The sequence below is a fragment of the Anopheles coustani genome, chromosome 3 (assembly GCF_943734705.1).
Source record: "Anopheles coustani chromosome 3, idAnoCousDA_361_x.2, whole genome shotgun sequence".
Classification (NCBI taxonomy): domain Eukaryota; kingdom Metazoa; phylum Arthropoda; class Insecta; order Diptera; family Culicidae; genus Anopheles; species Anopheles coustani.
The window spans coordinates 14,110,580-14,127,161 of NC_071288.1; the positions used below are offsets into that span (position 1 = coordinate 14,110,580).

The 16,582-nt window shown below is 44.5% G+C and overlaps 4 protein-coding genes across 4 annotated transcripts; 3 read left to right on the top strand and 1 right to left on the bottom strand.

Moving 5' to 3' along the window:
- Positions 1-1,232: 1,232 nt before the first annotated feature.
- LOC131259014 (uncharacterized) lies at positions 1,233-2,503 on the top strand. The gene is made up of 3 exons (XM_058260423.1): positions 1,233-1,309; positions 1,740-1,865; positions 1,936-2,503. The coding sequence occupies exons 1-3, from the start codon at positions 1,246-1,248 to the stop codon at positions 2,382-2,384; spliced, it is 639 nt and encodes a 212-aa protein (XP_058116406.1). The 5' UTR covers positions 1,233-1,245; the 3' UTR covers positions 2,385-2,503.
- A 325-nt stretch (positions 2,504-2,828) lies between these two features.
- LOC131272391 (splicing factor ESS-2 homolog) lies at positions 2,829-4,567 on the top strand. Its single transcript, XM_058274110.1, has 3 exons — positions 2,829-3,008; positions 3,083-3,239; positions 3,303-4,567. The coding sequence occupies exons 1-3, from the start codon at positions 2,874-2,876 to the stop codon at positions 4,499-4,501; spliced, it is 1,491 nt and encodes a 496-aa protein (XP_058130093.1). The 5' UTR covers positions 2,829-2,873; the 3' UTR covers positions 4,502-4,567.
- Positions 4,568-4,812: 245 nt separating this feature from the next.
- LOC131271566 (nuclear receptor subfamily 2 group E member 1-like) lies at positions 4,813-8,844 on the bottom strand. Its single transcript, XM_058273043.1, has 4 exons — positions 8,693-8,844; positions 8,455-8,570; positions 5,222-6,040; positions 4,813-5,156 (listed from the first exon to the last, which is right to left on the bottom strand). The coding sequence occupies exons 1-4, from the start codon at positions 8,842-8,844 to the stop codon at positions 4,813-4,815; spliced, it is 1,431 nt and encodes a 476-aa protein (XP_058129026.1).
- Positions 8,845-13,778: 4,934 nt separating this feature from the next.
- On the top strand, positions 13,779-15,350 carry LOC131272725 (uncharacterized). Its single transcript, XM_058274559.1, has 4 exons — positions 13,779-13,849; positions 14,060-14,250; positions 14,320-15,138; positions 15,221-15,350. The coding sequence occupies exons 1-4, from the start codon at positions 13,826-13,828 to the stop codon at positions 15,303-15,305; spliced, it is 1,119 nt and encodes a 372-aa protein (XP_058130542.1). The 5' UTR covers positions 13,779-13,825; the 3' UTR covers positions 15,306-15,350.
- The last annotated feature ends 1,232 nt before the right edge of the window (positions 15,351-16,582 follow it).

A 16,582-nucleotide genomic window follows, 5' to 3' on the forward strand; every position in this document is an offset into this window, starting at 1 on the left:
CCCTTCGTCTTTGTAGTTTTTCCCTCGCACATTTTTTCCTCGGTCCGGTATGACAAATCGGCGGTGCCAAACCCTTACCCAACCAAACCAAACCGTTCGACCGTCCGTCGGGGACTATTTTTATCCTCGGCACATTCACCATTCACACACGCGGCCAAGACGAATTCAATCTCCGCCGATCAGCCGCTTGCTTCGAAAACGGAAGCAAAACGAAACGGGATCTCGAGAAGGCGGAGTCCCATCGTGACAAACCCATCGCTCCGTGCCCTTGTGCCTTCTTTCGTGCGTGCACGGGCACGATCCGGCGTGGTCGGGATTTTTTCTCTTCTCGCTCACGCCGCTAGTATTTGTTTCGTCAGCATTTCTCGGCGTAGATGATGTACGAGCAGCCAATGAAGGCCTTGGTTCGATCCGGCTCCGCCGAGGAAACAATAAGTCTATGAGGAACACAGGAAAACTCCTCACACCAACAGAACAGCGTCTATTCTTGACGGTGGAAAATGGGATTGTGATAATATCTTCCAATTTGAGATATGGTTATCGAAAGCGGAGTGTGCATTCGTATCATTATGAAGTGAATCAGATGTACAACAAGATGCCTTGAATGGGGGTATAAATTAAATGACAAACTGAGAAGGAACACGCTTTTTTCTTATTTCAATGAAAGCAAAAAACATGGTGAAAAAAAATATCAAACGGGTTGTGTAATCCTCCCTAGATTAACCGTCACTACTTCCTGGGAAAAATACTTGAAATGAAAAATAAACTGTTGCTTATTCCAACTAACCGCCACAGGGAACAACAACAGCGATTGTTGGCTGAGTTTAAGCGACCGGAAAGCGTCTCGCACCACAAACATCCGCCAGCTTTATTTGCTTCTGATTTATCAACCTCGAATATGTAGATTCGATAACGTTCTGCAAAGTGTTGCCAAAAAAGATATGAAATTTCGGAGAACTCAACGGAAGCAAGTATCGCTTTCGCATACAAAGTATTCTACGCTGCGTGTGTTGAAAATGGCATATGTGTATAGGTGCAACTAATCTTATCTTATCAACAACAACTGCAGCCAACATCGACGCAACCCGGAATCGGGGTTCGATAAGGGGAACGTTTGAAAATCAGTTTATTTTCATCAGCGCATCGCAAAGGGTCTTTCCACGAGCCGTTCGGGAGAAGCCGTTTGGTTTAAAAGTTATAAGTTCCATTCCTCGAAGTACTGGCCGGTTTTCGGTTTTGCCAACAATGTACAAAAGTATTGCGATCGCAGCCGTGTTGTTGGCCTGCAGTGCCGGTAGCACATCGGCATGTAAGTGATCTGCATGCGAATGTTAGATGAATCAGAATCAGCCAAGGTGTCCGTTATCTTCGCATCACCACATGATTTTTAGGCGTGGCAAAGGCATTAAGGCTGTATGCTTGAAGAAGTGTCCTTCGCGTTTGCAAGTACATTAAAATAGTATCCTCCAGAAAGTGATCTATAACACAATAGTGATTTTCTTAAGTTTACATAACATTTACCTTAAAAGCTATACGCGATCTATTCGAAGCTTCCGAAATGTACTCCGGTGCCAGTGTGACATCACCCCGGTTTACACATTCCATGTGGGACCAGACCCTATGCAACTTTCGCTGCCAACCTTATCTTATCGTCATCTAACGATGTTACCAAATCCCACATACATTACATGCTCTAACCAACCTCTATGCTTTCCATGCCGAACGCTAATCTATTCTAGTGTCGTGCTTTACTTGCACTACATTCAACGCCACCAACTGCCTGCTGCCCATCGAGAGGCAACTAATTGTCCCGTGTCCACCAAGTCCTCAGGTGTCCGATGTATCGTGCTACACTCGAATCATCGGTAAGTGGTTGGTCGGTTGGAGAACTGAGCACCGGATGCACTTAACGGGACCATCGTTCTTTACCCTTAGGCCAGGATGTCGACCGAGGTTGTGCTAGCGAGCTGACGCAAGAGGAACGGAACAACTGTAACCTCGTGAACAACTGTCAGCTGTGCGTGAACGACGAAAACGCAACGTCCTGCAATGGGGAGGTGTTCCCGCGCGGTCGTCTGCACTGCCACCAGTGCACCGGAACCACCAACTCGACCTGCTCGGACGAGATCCAGAGCGAAGCCACCTCCTGCCTGCGCTTCGTGGCCGATGACCGGTGCTTCGTACAGGTGCGCGACAACGGCGTTACGCGAGGCTGTTTGTCGGAGAACCCGGGCTGCAACGATAGCCGCGATTGCCACGTGTGCTCCGGAAATGGATGCAACTTCAGACACTTCGAGCATAGCGCGGCCGGAAGCTTGGTTGCCCAGCTCCAGGTTCTTCTCGGCGCGGTGCTACTGAGTACCTTCGTTGCCAACAAGCTGTAGAATATTGGTGTCGAATTTGGAGCGGTTTGTAGCTCTCAGATTTGCACGCGTTTCGAAGATTGTAGTTTTTAATAAAATGTTTTCTTATCGAAACGGTTGTAATCGAAATTTGAATAAAATAAAACAATAGACACCCTAATTTCTGGAGTTAATTTATGACGATTGATTATGGAATTTAGTTATATGAATGAAATATTCTACCAGGTTATGAACTTGATCTGCATAGTTAAGAAATGTTAGAAAGTTTAGTTTTAATGTTCAACGGTTACATAAAAAGTTTTAAAATTTAGTTAGAGCTTGCTCAAAAACCCTCTAGGTGGCGCTTGTAGCAGTAATCGATCTTGTCGGAGAACTGTCGGAATTGATTGTCGGAGAACTGTCAAAGTCGGTTGTTTGACTCATTTGTTTACATTTTCCGACTGCGTAAAATTGCTTCAAGCATTTCTCAGCTTTAATTTGAACAAAACCAGTGTTTCAAAGTGAATAAAAATGTCGAAACCAGGAGAAAGAGCGCTTCAGGCAATCAAGGAACAAGACAAAACCGTTGCAGTATTCAAAACACCCGTTGTTACGAAGGCTAAGACCAAGGACAAAATCATCCTAACCGAGGAGGAATATCTACAGGTAGGTGTTGATAGTTCTCAAAAACAAATGGAACTCGTTTAATACTTCCTCTTTCTTCGTTCCCCCCGGTTTAGGAAATGGGTAAAATCATTCAGCGCGATTTCTTTCCGGATCTGCAAAAGCTGAAAGCACAGAATGAATACCTGGATGCCTTGGCGAGCAACGACGTTTTTAGGCTCAGACAGATCTTCTCCAAATACAGCTCAAAGAGGCCAAATTCGTCCAGAATTGGTAGGTATTCCGGCAGTAACTGTGTTGTGTGCATTTTTTCACAATGTAATCGTCTCTTTATAGCAAGTCCCGCTACGTTCGAAACACCTCTCCCGGATACCACACCAGCTTCGGAACTGCCCCCTTCGGTCCGATCCACATCGACCGTAAGCTCGAGCAAATCCACCAAATCCATCGGAGACAAGCACTCGTTGGACAGCTTCCTGCAGACGTACACAAGCGAAGACAATGATAGTTTTCAGGAGATTATCGAAACGGCGGATCGTAAGCTCCGGCAAAAGTTCGCCGTTCTCTACCAAGCGGAGGGATCTTCGGCGATTGAGATGAACAAATGTTTGGCCCTGCCGTCCATCGAGCAACAGTTCGATCAGCGAGAAAAGCCGAAGCAGCTGGACATGTGGACCTACACCAACAAAAACTTCATCATGTACACACCCGAAGGTGTGGAGCTGACCAAAGAGGAACAGCTGGAGATGGCCAAGCGGAAGCAAGAGATAAGCCACTCCTGTACGCGCCTTCACCGGAATCCGTTCAACGATCAGGACAGCAAACAGGCGATCGTGGAAGCGGCCAAAACGCAGGCGAAACATTTGCCTGAAAAGATCGGAGTCGATGGCAAAGTGGTGGACACGTCGAGCGACACGCCGAAGGTGCGTGGGTTTGGCTTCGTCAAGAGTCCCTCACCGTGCCCTGGTGTTACCGACAGTCCGCTTTTTACATGGGGCGAAATCGAGGGAACCCCCTTTCGTCTGGACGGTGGTGACACCCCGCTACACCCATCATCCGCCGGACCCTCTTTTCGCATAGTGGAGACATCAAAGCGCGAAAACTTGGCCCTCCAGCTGGCCGAAAAGGCGGCGGAAAAGTCACGCGAAAAGAAAGCAAAGGCAATCGAGGCAGCCCGGCGGAACATGGCGTCCCCGATGGTGCGCAGCTCGTTCGAGCGATTGGCCAGCATGTCCCCAGCGGCACGTCGATTAGCCACGAACAAGATAGGCTTTCTAAGCACACCGAGTCCTCTTCGGTCTCCGGCGCGATCGGTAGGTCTTAAAACACCTACCATGCGGGGACCGGGAAGTGCCAAAGCGCGCCATATCGTTGCTTCCCCGGTGGGAATGGTTCGCCGGAAGACACCGCTCGTGTCGGGAAGTGACCGACCGAACGTCATTTCGAAGGGTGCGGGTGCGGGTGCGGATCTCACTGACGATTTACTGGACATTCCCACCGGAGGGAAACGTCCGAAGGCCGCTGATTTCTTCTGAAAGTTTTACGCTTTCGTTGTTAAATTTAAAGTAAGAATATATAATTAAGACGAGTCTCATAACATACGTTTGTTTTGCGTTTGTTTCATCCTAAAAATAACGAAATTTTAAGAAAATTCAAATCCTATTTTAATACAGCCTTCTTGTACCTTTTCCTTATCATATGTTTTATTGCGTTTCAAACCGTTTCTACTTTACTAAACTAAAACCTACAGCGTTGAATGTTGGACGATACATTTAATGACGAAAGATTGATGTATTGACTAGAGAACAGGGGGTTTTAAATGTATAGATCGTGTTCATGATCCCCTCTATGTTTTCATCAGATCGAGCAGCAATCGCTCGATGGCCACCTCGCCGACCGTCTTCCGGAAAAGCATCTCCTGCAGCACCTTAGGGTTAGCCGCGGCCTTTATGGCCGGGAGGAGTAATAGAAGGTGACCTAGCCGGACTCCACCGCACTTTTCGTGCAACAGGGCGACGGTTTGATCCTGCAGCAGCAGCACCTCGTGGGCCGCATACAGCCGGGGTTGATCGGGCCGGAAAAGGACGAGTGCTTTCAGGCAGGCCGCCTCTCGGTAATCGATACGGGCGGCACCGAACTGTTGGATGGCACTCTGCAGCTTGACCGCCAATGGATTGCGTGCGATGAAATCTGCATTGTGGGGGAAGGAAAGTATTAGAAGAAAGGCTTTTTACCCTCATGGACTCAACACCTACCGCTGTCGATGGGAAGTCCCCATTGCGCGGCGGTGATGACAAACAACTCCGCCCAGGCCTCCTCCAAGAGGACCTTCTGATCGCTAGCAGGCAGTTGAAGAAACGAGGGTACCGTTTTGGCCCACTTGACCGCCAGGAAGAGTAGCTTGGCGGCCGATTCCAGCAGCATGTCGGTTTCACTTTTCACGAAGGCCTGCGTCGTCGGTTCCGTTCCCGCGCGAGCTCTGCCCGTCGGACTTCCACCCGGTTCCTCGCCGGTACTGCTGACTTCGTTCTCTTTGGCCGAACTGAGACTCAGGATTGAACTGATAGAGTGCATCGGAGGTGGTGCCGGTAGGACCAGCGAGTCCCCGGTGATACTGTTGAACATGGACTCGGACATGGACGTCGGTTTGCCGATGTGGTGCGACGTGGACTTCGGTGCCAGCGTGCCCGACGAGGTCGGTTGAAGTGGAACCGGAACCTGAATCGAGCCGGAAAGTGGCTGTGGCAAACTGATCGGTTGAAATGCGGTCGATGGCGGTGGGGAGAAGTGATCGAACACGTTGTTCGTTCCACCGCCGGAACTGGCGGCGGCAGCATTGGTAAGCGCCGCCGCTGATTGGGCCGCATATGGGGAAAAGAAACGGCCAGATTCGCCGAGTGGAGCGAAGCCTCCCGCTGCGGACGCCGTAATGTGCAGTGGAAGCGGAAAGAACAGATTCGTCTGGGGCAGCGAAAAGGATGCCCTCGATGCGTAGTAGTCACCGTGGGCGGACAGCGCATTGACCGCCGCCAGTGGGCCGGCGCAGTTCCGGGGAGCTCGCTCGTGTTGGACGGCTGGGTGAAGCAAAAGAATGAAAAAAGAGGAAGCCATGAAGCGAGAATGAAAAGAAACATCCATTAGAGTGTGGAAGGACCGAGGAGGGAAGAACACTAAAAGAAAGGACAAACAAGCGACACCAAGGACCAGCCGGTACGGTTCCCAGCAAGCTGATTATTACCGACGGAACGTGTCGGGTCGGGGTGAAGAGACGCTGGAGACCCTTTTGACCACTGTCTCGGTTCGATGGGTCAATGTTGTTTTGGCACGACGGGGGATGATTGTACCACAATAAGGGCCGTGGAAAGTCAACTAACTACTGATTGATTGCTAGGTTGGAAGCGGAAGTGTGGAAGCACCCTGAATGAAAAGAGAGAAATGATAACCAACACAAACCGTCTTCTGCGGAAGATTCTTGATTTACGGAAGAAACAATTTATGTGTTTAGTTTAGAGGAAATACGCTGTGAAGAATTATGTAAAAAAAGTTTTTGTATACTCGGCAAAATAATTCTAGAATGCAGCAAGATCAACTAACAATTGATATAATTTGGCATTCTATCAGAATATGCTAAGCGATGAAGATAAGCGCAATGTGTGTCAGAGTTAAGCACATTTTCTGAACTGGATAAAACACGTTTTTCTGCATTATCTACTTTCCATAAAAGCTAAAACAAATCAGTGTTAAACGTACTCGATAATATTATTTCAAGAATATTGCCCACTTTTACCATGAATATTGAGATGGAAAGTATAGCTTAAATCGACAAACTGGCCACCAACAATTGAAATTATCTTTTATTTCAAACATACCAATAAAGAACATTAAATATTTGGGATTTATTCGTATGTTAATCTTTTGATCGAACCAAGAAAAATGGTACACAACACACAAACAACAAAAATATTTCAACCAAGGATTTTAGGAGTCGTGTCGACTACATTAAAAAGTTACAAACCTCAAACTGTTAACTAAATGAATTTAATATCCATTATTTTGGTGAATAATCGATCGCCTTATGAAACATGTCAAAACCCATCATTTCCACCCGGGAAAAGTTTACCATCAGTTTGTTATCGTTAACCATCATCGTGCGTTGAGAGTGGAAACGAAATCAATTTTTACGATGTGAAGCAACCAACTGGCCAAACAGACCACGCGGATCAGAATATCCACTAACATACCGGGGGACAACTTAACAGCTTTTCGGAATGGGGTTGACAGAACTTTTTTTTCTGGTTGTGGAAAATTTGAAACCAGTCCGGGAAACCGAAACTTCCGCAGCAGAAAGTGAACACTCAAGAATTCCTTTCTGGGAGCTAACTTTCGATGCGTTCACCTTCTCAAGTAGCTTGCTTTTAAACAAATATCTCCCACTCGCCAGTAGAACCATTTTGAACCGGAGGAGGGGACAGTATTTCCGGGAAAATTGAAGAGGGTCGATTTTGGGTGAAAATTGATTGGTGAGGAAAATATGTCCTGTGTAATGTCGTTTAATTGATCACGTGAAGGGGAGTTTGTGAAATGGACATTATCTTTTTCAGTCTTTTTGTAATTATCAAGGATGACCGAAATGTGTGTCTCTTTTTCAACGTCTTTATTATTAATTCATAAATTTGCATTTGAAATGAAGATAAAATGAGACAGTAACATATGTATTATGGGAAATCTCAGCTTACTCTCTATTATCTCATCTTTTTCAGTGTCTCGCTATCGATAGCTTCGGGGATAAGATTACTTTTTGCGCTGATAAACGTTTTAAAAGCACTAACAAGGTTGTTTGTGTATATTATAAAAAACAAAATTCATTTTTGGTAATCGATAGTGGCGTTTTTCCTTGGTCGCCGGAAAGTTAAAGTTCTCTGGAGAAAGGAAAACCCATCGGACGGGTTTGTTGATTTAGCAATTAGACGAGTGTCTTATGGTAAATATTATTCCATCCACCGATGCTCTTCCCCCTGTTCCTCTCGGTGTCAATCACAGTCGGCCCGGCCAAAGAACAAAATCCTTTTTCAATTCCATCCCCCATCCGGCCGTCGGTTTCGGGGATCAGTTAGCGATCACCAGGCGGAAAACCGGAAGCGACGACAAAAGTTGTGACTCAAACAAACTGAACCTTCACCCCTACGGTGACCCTCTCCGTTTTTCCCTCCCTCGTGCGGTCGAGTGTAAACATATTTTTTCACTTCCATCCCGGAACACAGCCGCCCGCGGGGTCGTGTTTTCCCCCTTCGTGGTGGAAAAGCGGGCGCGTTCGATTTGGCGCTAATTGCGACCAGCGAACTGACGCCGGGCGGCGAGTGACAATAGAAAGAGAGAAAGGGAGAGGGGGAAAAGGAGAGATTTGTTCAAGTGATACGACAAGTGTTTGATTTCCGAGGCCACAATCGGCGCTAGGGGGAAAATCCCTTTCCCAGTTCCCTTTTCTTACCTTCCCGACGCATGTTCGCCTGGAGACACTTGGCGAAGCGACACGCCTGGCACTGGTTCCGCCGGGACACGTCCACCACACACTTGCCGCCCTCCTTGCACACGTACTCCAGGTTCCTGTGCGGGAAAGGAAGGAAGGAAGAAAGGAAAAGAATTGCCGAAACTGTTTCGAAACATCGGTAAACATCGGACACATCGGAGCGCTCCTTGATGTTCGCTGCAGAAGTTCACTTTCTCACCTTCGGATGCTGCGTTTGAAGAATCCACGGCAACCGTCGCAGGACGGAACGCCGTAGTGTTTGCCCGAAGCCCGATCTCCGCACACCTTGCACAGGACACCGGGGCCACCGCCGCCACCACCCATCTTCTGCATGCTGGAGATGTCGTTCATGTTCGAACGTTGCCACCAAGGGAAAAAGGGCTGAACGCAGGGAACGCTGTGAAAGACCGAGTTACTAATAGCTTTTCTCGATGCGTAAAATGTTTCTAGAGAGTTTTCTAAACTATACAACACTTTGCGAGTAGGAAAACCTGTCCATAAGGGGTAAGAAATCTGGGGCAAGAAAATCGAAGAACATATTAAAGATGATCACATCGTCGAGAAACTTCTTTATATTACACCAATTTTATTTTTACGAGTGGTTGGTGCACCTTTGTCACAAGACAAAACTAAGAAGTTAAGGATACCTTCAATTTCAAGAACAGTCTGATTCAGTTAGGAACCAATAAGATTGAATGATAATTTAGAAAAATTTAGCCTAAATATCTATCTTATCGAATTTTTCTAACACGTGGACATAGACTTAAAGTTTCTTCTAACAACGAAACTATTTTCATTTCAAACTCTTTAATTAGATGGGCTGTAATATGAACTCAAATTGAATATCTTCTTGTATTCATAGAAAAATTTAATTAGCTCCATTTATTTACATTTCCCACTGTTGAATCATTTCCGTTTTCATTTGTTTTTATTTGATTAGTTCCACATTATTGGAAACAATGATGTTGCGATTTATGTACATGTTTTTACATGTTCCCTGTAAAAGCGTTCTGTATGGAAAATCATGCTTTTGTTTTCTTGTCCAACATGTAAAATTGTTAAATAGAACGTGAGGAAAAACTGTTGTACAAGCGTAAATAAATACCGTTTTATAATAAAAAAATTTGTCGCAATACGTGATCAAATTCAATTTAAGCTTGCATTCATTGATGTTTTACGTTGAACTTGGGGAATAAAAGATTCTATGCACATATTTCTCTCTAAATTAGATAACCTTTGTCATTTACATGAATTGAATCCTATATTCCAATATCTATCAGTAAACAAGTCGTACCCGCAATTAACCACTTGTTTTAAATCGGAAGCGTTCCAACACACTTTTATCAGGGAATCGAAATTCGTATCACGCGATGTATAGATTTTGCTTTCATTGAAACCAGATGAAGATATCTAATCCGAACATACCATCACATTAGTCTCCGATTAATGGCACGTGGTTCATTTAACCTTCTATACCCTGAAATGTTACCTCATTATACGGCAATACACGACTCGGTTCCCTTATAAATATCATGGCCAAACAAAAAAAAAATAGACAGCTGTTGATAGTTACGAAACCAAAAACAAAAAAAATCCCTTTAACATAACCACATGCACTCATACCCGACCCTTGCCCCTGAGGGTCGTGAGGATAAAAATTCGACCCCATCCCGCACCGATTGCTTTCGCTCAATTCTTGTTTCCGGTAGATCCTTCCCGTATCGCTTGTGTGAAAGTGTCATTACCGGAGGCTAACACTTTCCCAGAGTATGAAAGGGAGAGAGAAGGAGAGAGAGGGGATAACCAATGGACAACACACAATCTAGCCGGGGACAAAAAGGGGTTGCCGTTTTCGTCGCCTTCGGACAAATCACTGGAAATTCAATAATAATGAACCGTGTTTAAATCGAACCGCCACGTGACCGAGGGAAGTACGGTTTCCCAACGGGGAAAGTTTTCCTGGAGCAACATATGTGACGAAATTTGTTGAACATTTTTTAAGCAGAAACAAAACACCATACATGAAGAATGTTGTTCTGGTTGGCCGATTCCGTGTGCAATGTGTGTGATGATGGATGAGAGATGGAAAATGCTTTTTTGATTAATTTTATAACCACATATTTTGGTAAAAGAAAAGTGGTTATAAAAAGCGAATGATGATTGATTTTCGATAGGACATTTAGAAAAATATATTCTCCAGAAATATTCAACGGAAAGGATTCACTTTTCTGAAAAGCTTTTCCTCAACTCACGGTAAAAGTCAAATTTCATATCCTTGCTTCCATCGACTCTAATTACGGAGGTGAATAATTGATATCTTCCTCAGGCGGAAGATATTAATTTCCCATCATTGCTCAGGTGCACGGACCGAGGTTGTTGGTCACCACCGGAACCAGGAAAATCCACCCCCTAACGTGCGGGGGTTGAAAATCGACAGCACACATGCCACGAACACGGACAATTATGATTACCTTCCGAGAATTCTTGTTTGGGGTCGAGTGGCACTGGACTGAACAGAAAACAAAAGGTTTTCCTCCCGCCCAGAAAGGGGAAAAACAATGGCGCGTGCGGGAAATTATTCGGTAAACGGTTTGACTTTTCACTTTCCGTGTCCTCCTAAAAGGTCTCCAGGTCTCAGCCCTTAGGGTGAAATGTGAGTAACTTTTAACCGCCGGAAGGAAGGACTTTCCATCGGTTTGTTGGAAAAACAGGGTGTAATCACGCACCGGGAACGTTATTTTTGACGGGCAAATTAAACGTTACGATTTGTGGTTAGAAGTGACTTTCAATATTTGTGCAAATATATAATTGAATATGAAATAATTGAAATTATCTTTAGCCGGCACACACGCAGGTGCAAAGAGACAGTAAAATTGAAAATTATTTTTCTCCTACTACATAAACCACTCCCGTTATCGAATAGCATAATGGATGAAAACCTTTGTACCCGATTTTTCGTTCAATTGTTATTCCTTTACGCCCAAGTAATCCCGGAATAGCGTCACCATTGAACCGGGATGACTTGTCGGAATAATATGGAAAACCATCGGCACTCGACGATACACGACGACGCGAAATCAATTGACTTTCCCTATTGAGCCTGATTGATGTTCATTGATGAGAGCGAGGAAAATTGAGAGTGTTAAAAAAATTAGCATTTTATCAACTCATGGAGAATTCCGGCAGCTGCTACCAAACTTTCGTCGGTTAAAAATCGTCGGAAGGATTTTGTGCACGATTGAATCAATATTAAAAATGAAATTCGAACAAACAGGAGAAATTTTACTGTCAGCCTCTTTACCAATAGATATCCTAGTTCAATTTTTAAATAGTTAAGACATAATACGCAAGTAATTGGAATTAACGTCGAATGGAAATTGGTTTTATTAGGCTTATGCCTGGATCCAAAGGCTAAAGGAAATCCTATCTTTTATACGATTTCTTTGTTTATAGTTAAAATTATACTTTTATTTATACACAGACACTTTTAAAATTTGCACAATCAGCGACAAATTTTGAAATAACTTTAGTTTCGACAACTTACCGGCGGCTTTTTTTTATGTTCCTTTCTGTTCCCGTATCCTTTTTTACTTGTTCTCTCACTTTTAGAATAAATTCCACTGAGAAAGTTAAAGTAATTCACATAACACACATCATGCACGAACAAAATACTGCTTTGAGGCCAATGGATGTCCTTTAAACTTCTGATGAACGGACGGACAGAACCAAGAAGACACTTGTCCAGAATGACGTCCCGTTTGCGATTGATTGTCGAACGTGTGTTTTGCGATGCTTGTTGCGAGCGATGGTGGCCTGGTTTTTGGGGTTTGACCTCCGACCTGCCCCGATCTGGCTGTGATCGGAATTCATCCTGCTGCCACTTGCATGTCCTTTTCCCGCTACGCTCCGGAACATGAATGTATTTCGCTTCCCTCCCGGGGATTGATTCCGTTGCCGCGCGGAAAAAGTAGGTGTGGTTTACAGTTCCACAGAGCGCATGAGTCCTGGACAAGGATAGCTTTCCCCTAAAGGACGAATGGAGGAAAGGGGTTGACTGAACGCGGACTGACTTTATGCCCGAACCGGTGTTGACCGGCAGCCACCATCTTCGCCGTCGTCCTCGTCGTCGAGGACATGCCAAACGGCCAAAAGGACACGGAACGGTCAGATCGCGTCAGTTGCCGGCACAAAAGGACAGCGATTGCTCATCCAAACAGTTTCCAAGGGGAGTTCGGTTGTGCCGTGTCCTGGAGGAACTGTGCGCCATCATGGAGGTGGATGACTCCTCCCACCGGGGATCCTTATTGTGGGGATGCATAATTTATCGCAGACCTTCCGCTCACCGGGATTAAGCGTGCACAGGACACTTATTGCGTGGAATATAAATAAGAATGAAAGAACTGTTTATTGCCGGATCGATCGATTGTCATTCAAGAGAATGAAGTTAATTATCATTAAAGAAAACTAATTGACTTTCAATAGCTATTGCTCGGTTGGGTCGGTATAGATGACAAAAGCAAAGATTGTGTGTTAAGATATATAAAAATAGATTACAAAATGTTGTTGACGCTATTTAAATTGTATATTATGAATGATATACGTAGGGGTACTGTAGAATGAATGAAACCTAGTTTGCTTTGTGAGGTTTCAATTTTTATTTTTACCTAAATTTTAGAACTTTTATGGATAGTCTTATACCTTTAACGAGGCTATTTCTTCTTTTCCACATATTTTCTTAAGCAAACAATGTGCGCATTTCATGATTACGTTTTCGTCGCTACGTACGCTACGTTTTGGTAATTATTACTATTTTTATCCAGGTCGTGTACCTTACTTTCAATGTTACCACCCTCCCATCGGTTTCATCTGCCCAAGAGTGGATCAATCGTCATTTAAAAACGTTTCGGCATGGTTCCGCGAAACAATTGATCCCAGGTCCAGCATGTGCGAGTGAAGGTCTGCGACTTCTTTTATGTTAACCACATCCTCCGACACTCTTTGGCGATTTTTAACTAAGTAATTAATGAATGGCTTATTATGACATATTTCAACAATTTCCATCCTTTTCACATTCACTAATTTTATATTTTTGTTTTTGATGATTTACAATCAATTGTTTTATTTGTATGATTTGTAGAATTGCACAATAAACATTTCCATGATTTAAAAAATATGGAAATCGATGACAAATTAACTGAAAACAACTGTAAAGAGGTTTGACATTCGCTGTCGACTGAAAAAGACTGTAACAGCTGATAGCGTCAAAGCAAGTGGTAAACAAAACAGGTGAGGAACAACTTGTGTAGCCATGGTTACGGGTCTTTAAACTAACATGGTCTATTTCCGATATTTAAAAGTATTTCGAAAAACATATTGGTTAGATTTATTTAAAAGCAAAACAAATAACTGATTATAATGTTTAGTTCAACTACTTGTGTGGTGTTTCTCAAGTGTTCACAAATACGTCTCCGCACCATTATCATTCGCAAGCAGACTGATAAGCGATGATGTTTACCATATGCCCATCAATTGCAACCGAATGAAGTGTTTTGCAATTCCGTTCTAGTTTTCTTCCTATCGTTGCTGCCAACGGATCGTTCAGAAAATGTCTTCTACCAACGCGCTTCCGGATACCTTCGTTGAAGGCTTTCACGATGAGCAGTTTGTGAAACGTATGGAATATGTTCCGTTCGGTCGAACGGGACTGAAAGTGTCGAAGATATCCCTTGGTACTGGAACACTTAGTCAACTGTACGGGTAAGTATATTTTCCTTTCACTCGAAGTTCTGTTTCATCTACTATGTTAATTTTGTTTTCGTTATTTAGGGATCTGGATGAAACGGAAGGTATAGCAGCGGTTCAGCTGGCGGTACGACGCGGTATAAACTACATCGATACGGCACCCTTCTACGGCCAGGGTCGCTCGGAAGAGGTTCTTGGCAAGGCGCTGAGAACGATTCCTCGTGGTGCTTACTACGTGGCCACGAAAGTCGCACGCTACGAACGGGACTTTGAGCGGATGTTTGATTATTCTGCGAAGAAAACCCGGGAAAGCGTTGACAAAAGTCTCAAGCTACTTGGAGTGGACTACATCGATGTAGTCCAAATCCACGACATCGAGTTTGCGCCCAACCTGGAGGTGGTACTGCAGGAAACGCTACCCACACTAGAAGCGCTACGCAAAGAGGGAAAAATAAAATACATCGGTGTGTCCGCCTATCCGATGGACATCCTGAAGCAGGCCATCTCGGAAGTACCCGGACGGTTCGACACCGTTCTATGCTATTCCCGAAACACTCTGTTCGATGATTCGTTGAAAGATTTTCTGCCTTTCTTTTTGGAAAATCGACTAGCTGTCATTTGTGCCTCCGGACATGCCATGGGTCTGCTGACGAACGCTGGCCCTCAACCGTGGCATCCGGCGCACGAGCAAACGAAAGTCGTCTGCCGGGAAGCGGCAGAGTACTGCCGACAGAATGGTGTAGAACTTGGTAAGCTGGCGATGCATCACTTCATCCAACTGGCTGGACCTTCGACATTCCTCAGTGGAATGCAAACGCAACAGCTAGTGACCATTAATCTGGACGCTTTCTTCTCCGGCCTAACGGTAAAGGAGGCGGAAGTGATAGCCTATCTGAAGGAAAGGTCAGTAAGAACTCACGTTAGGTTTCGGATGCAATTTACTAATTTCGTTTACTTTTTTCATCCTTGATTGTTGCGTCTTTAGCGTGTTTACGAAGATAGAGAAAACTCACTGGGAAGGCGTTGAGGTGGAAATTGTCCGAGCGGCTTTAAAAGGCGTCACAAAATGATCCAACTGTTCGTGTTTGATAATAAAAATACATTCATCAAAAACCACTCCCAAAGAAAAGTTTATCTGTAAAGACATGATGTACAAATGATTACTCCCTGTTACGGCCTTACTGGAACTGAAAGCATTACCCGGAAAGCATTACCATGGGAACACATTTTCCGAGCTCCACAACATCGTACAATCTGAACCAACGTCCGCGTGTTGCTTGGATGCTGCTTGACTTACTGACTTACTGGTCCGGTTGGCGAAAAGCTTTCCTATTTTTCCTCCCGAGAGAGAAAAACCGGTTATCCTGCCCTGATGTAACGACAAGTAATGTTGTTCACGTGCACAATCTTCCTGATCGGAGACCAGTTCCACGCCAAGTGCAGGGCTTGTTAAGCGGGGGACCACTTACGCACTAGTAGCCTACATCCGATGATCGGTTGCCCGTAGTAACCGGTCATTACATTTATCGTCCATGATCGATGGGAAACACCGGTTGCTGAGTATCGGGGGATCAGGGCGTACCATAATAAACCATTTCTTTATGATAGATGGTTAAGTTGATTGATTAATTTGTACGAAAATAACATACAATTTTTTAGGCCAGAGATGGATAGCTTAATTGAAAACTATTAATTTCTAAATTATACAGGTTAACACGTTTTCTTCACTCCAATGAATTTTTTTACAGGAAGTACAAATAAAAATGTTTCCGATCGGATCAGCTACTCCAAGTTGCCGACAAGTACGTCAAGCCCGAGTGTGACATAATCAACTCCAAAGAACCCCCCAAGGCTTGGCCCGTCGGGGGGCACATGTTGCGCAATCGAGGAAGATGTCCGCAGTACGGTCGCGTGTGGAGTACGGAATCCATTAGAGCGGCAATGAAACATAAATTATGGTTTGGTTTTATTTTCCCTTTCTACACAAACAAACTACTACATGCTGCTGAATGAGTCCATGAGAAGGTCCCATTATTCCTCCCGAACCTCCTCGATTGCTGGTACTTTGATCTTCGATGGGCCATTTCGTTTAGGAAAAACCATTTTTCGTTTAGGGAAACGGCATCAAGTGCTTCCTTGCCCTTCGTATTTGGACCTTTTTTATGAAAACCTGTTACATTGGAGCACCTGAGTGCCAAGGGCTTGCGCTTGGCCATGCTTTCGTTCTCACTTCACGATAAAAACGAACGAAGCGAGACGGAACCGTCGCTTGAAAAGCTCTTCATGTTTAGTGATCCGCGCTGAGGTTGCATGCGACAGGAATATTATATTGAAAAGTATATAAAAC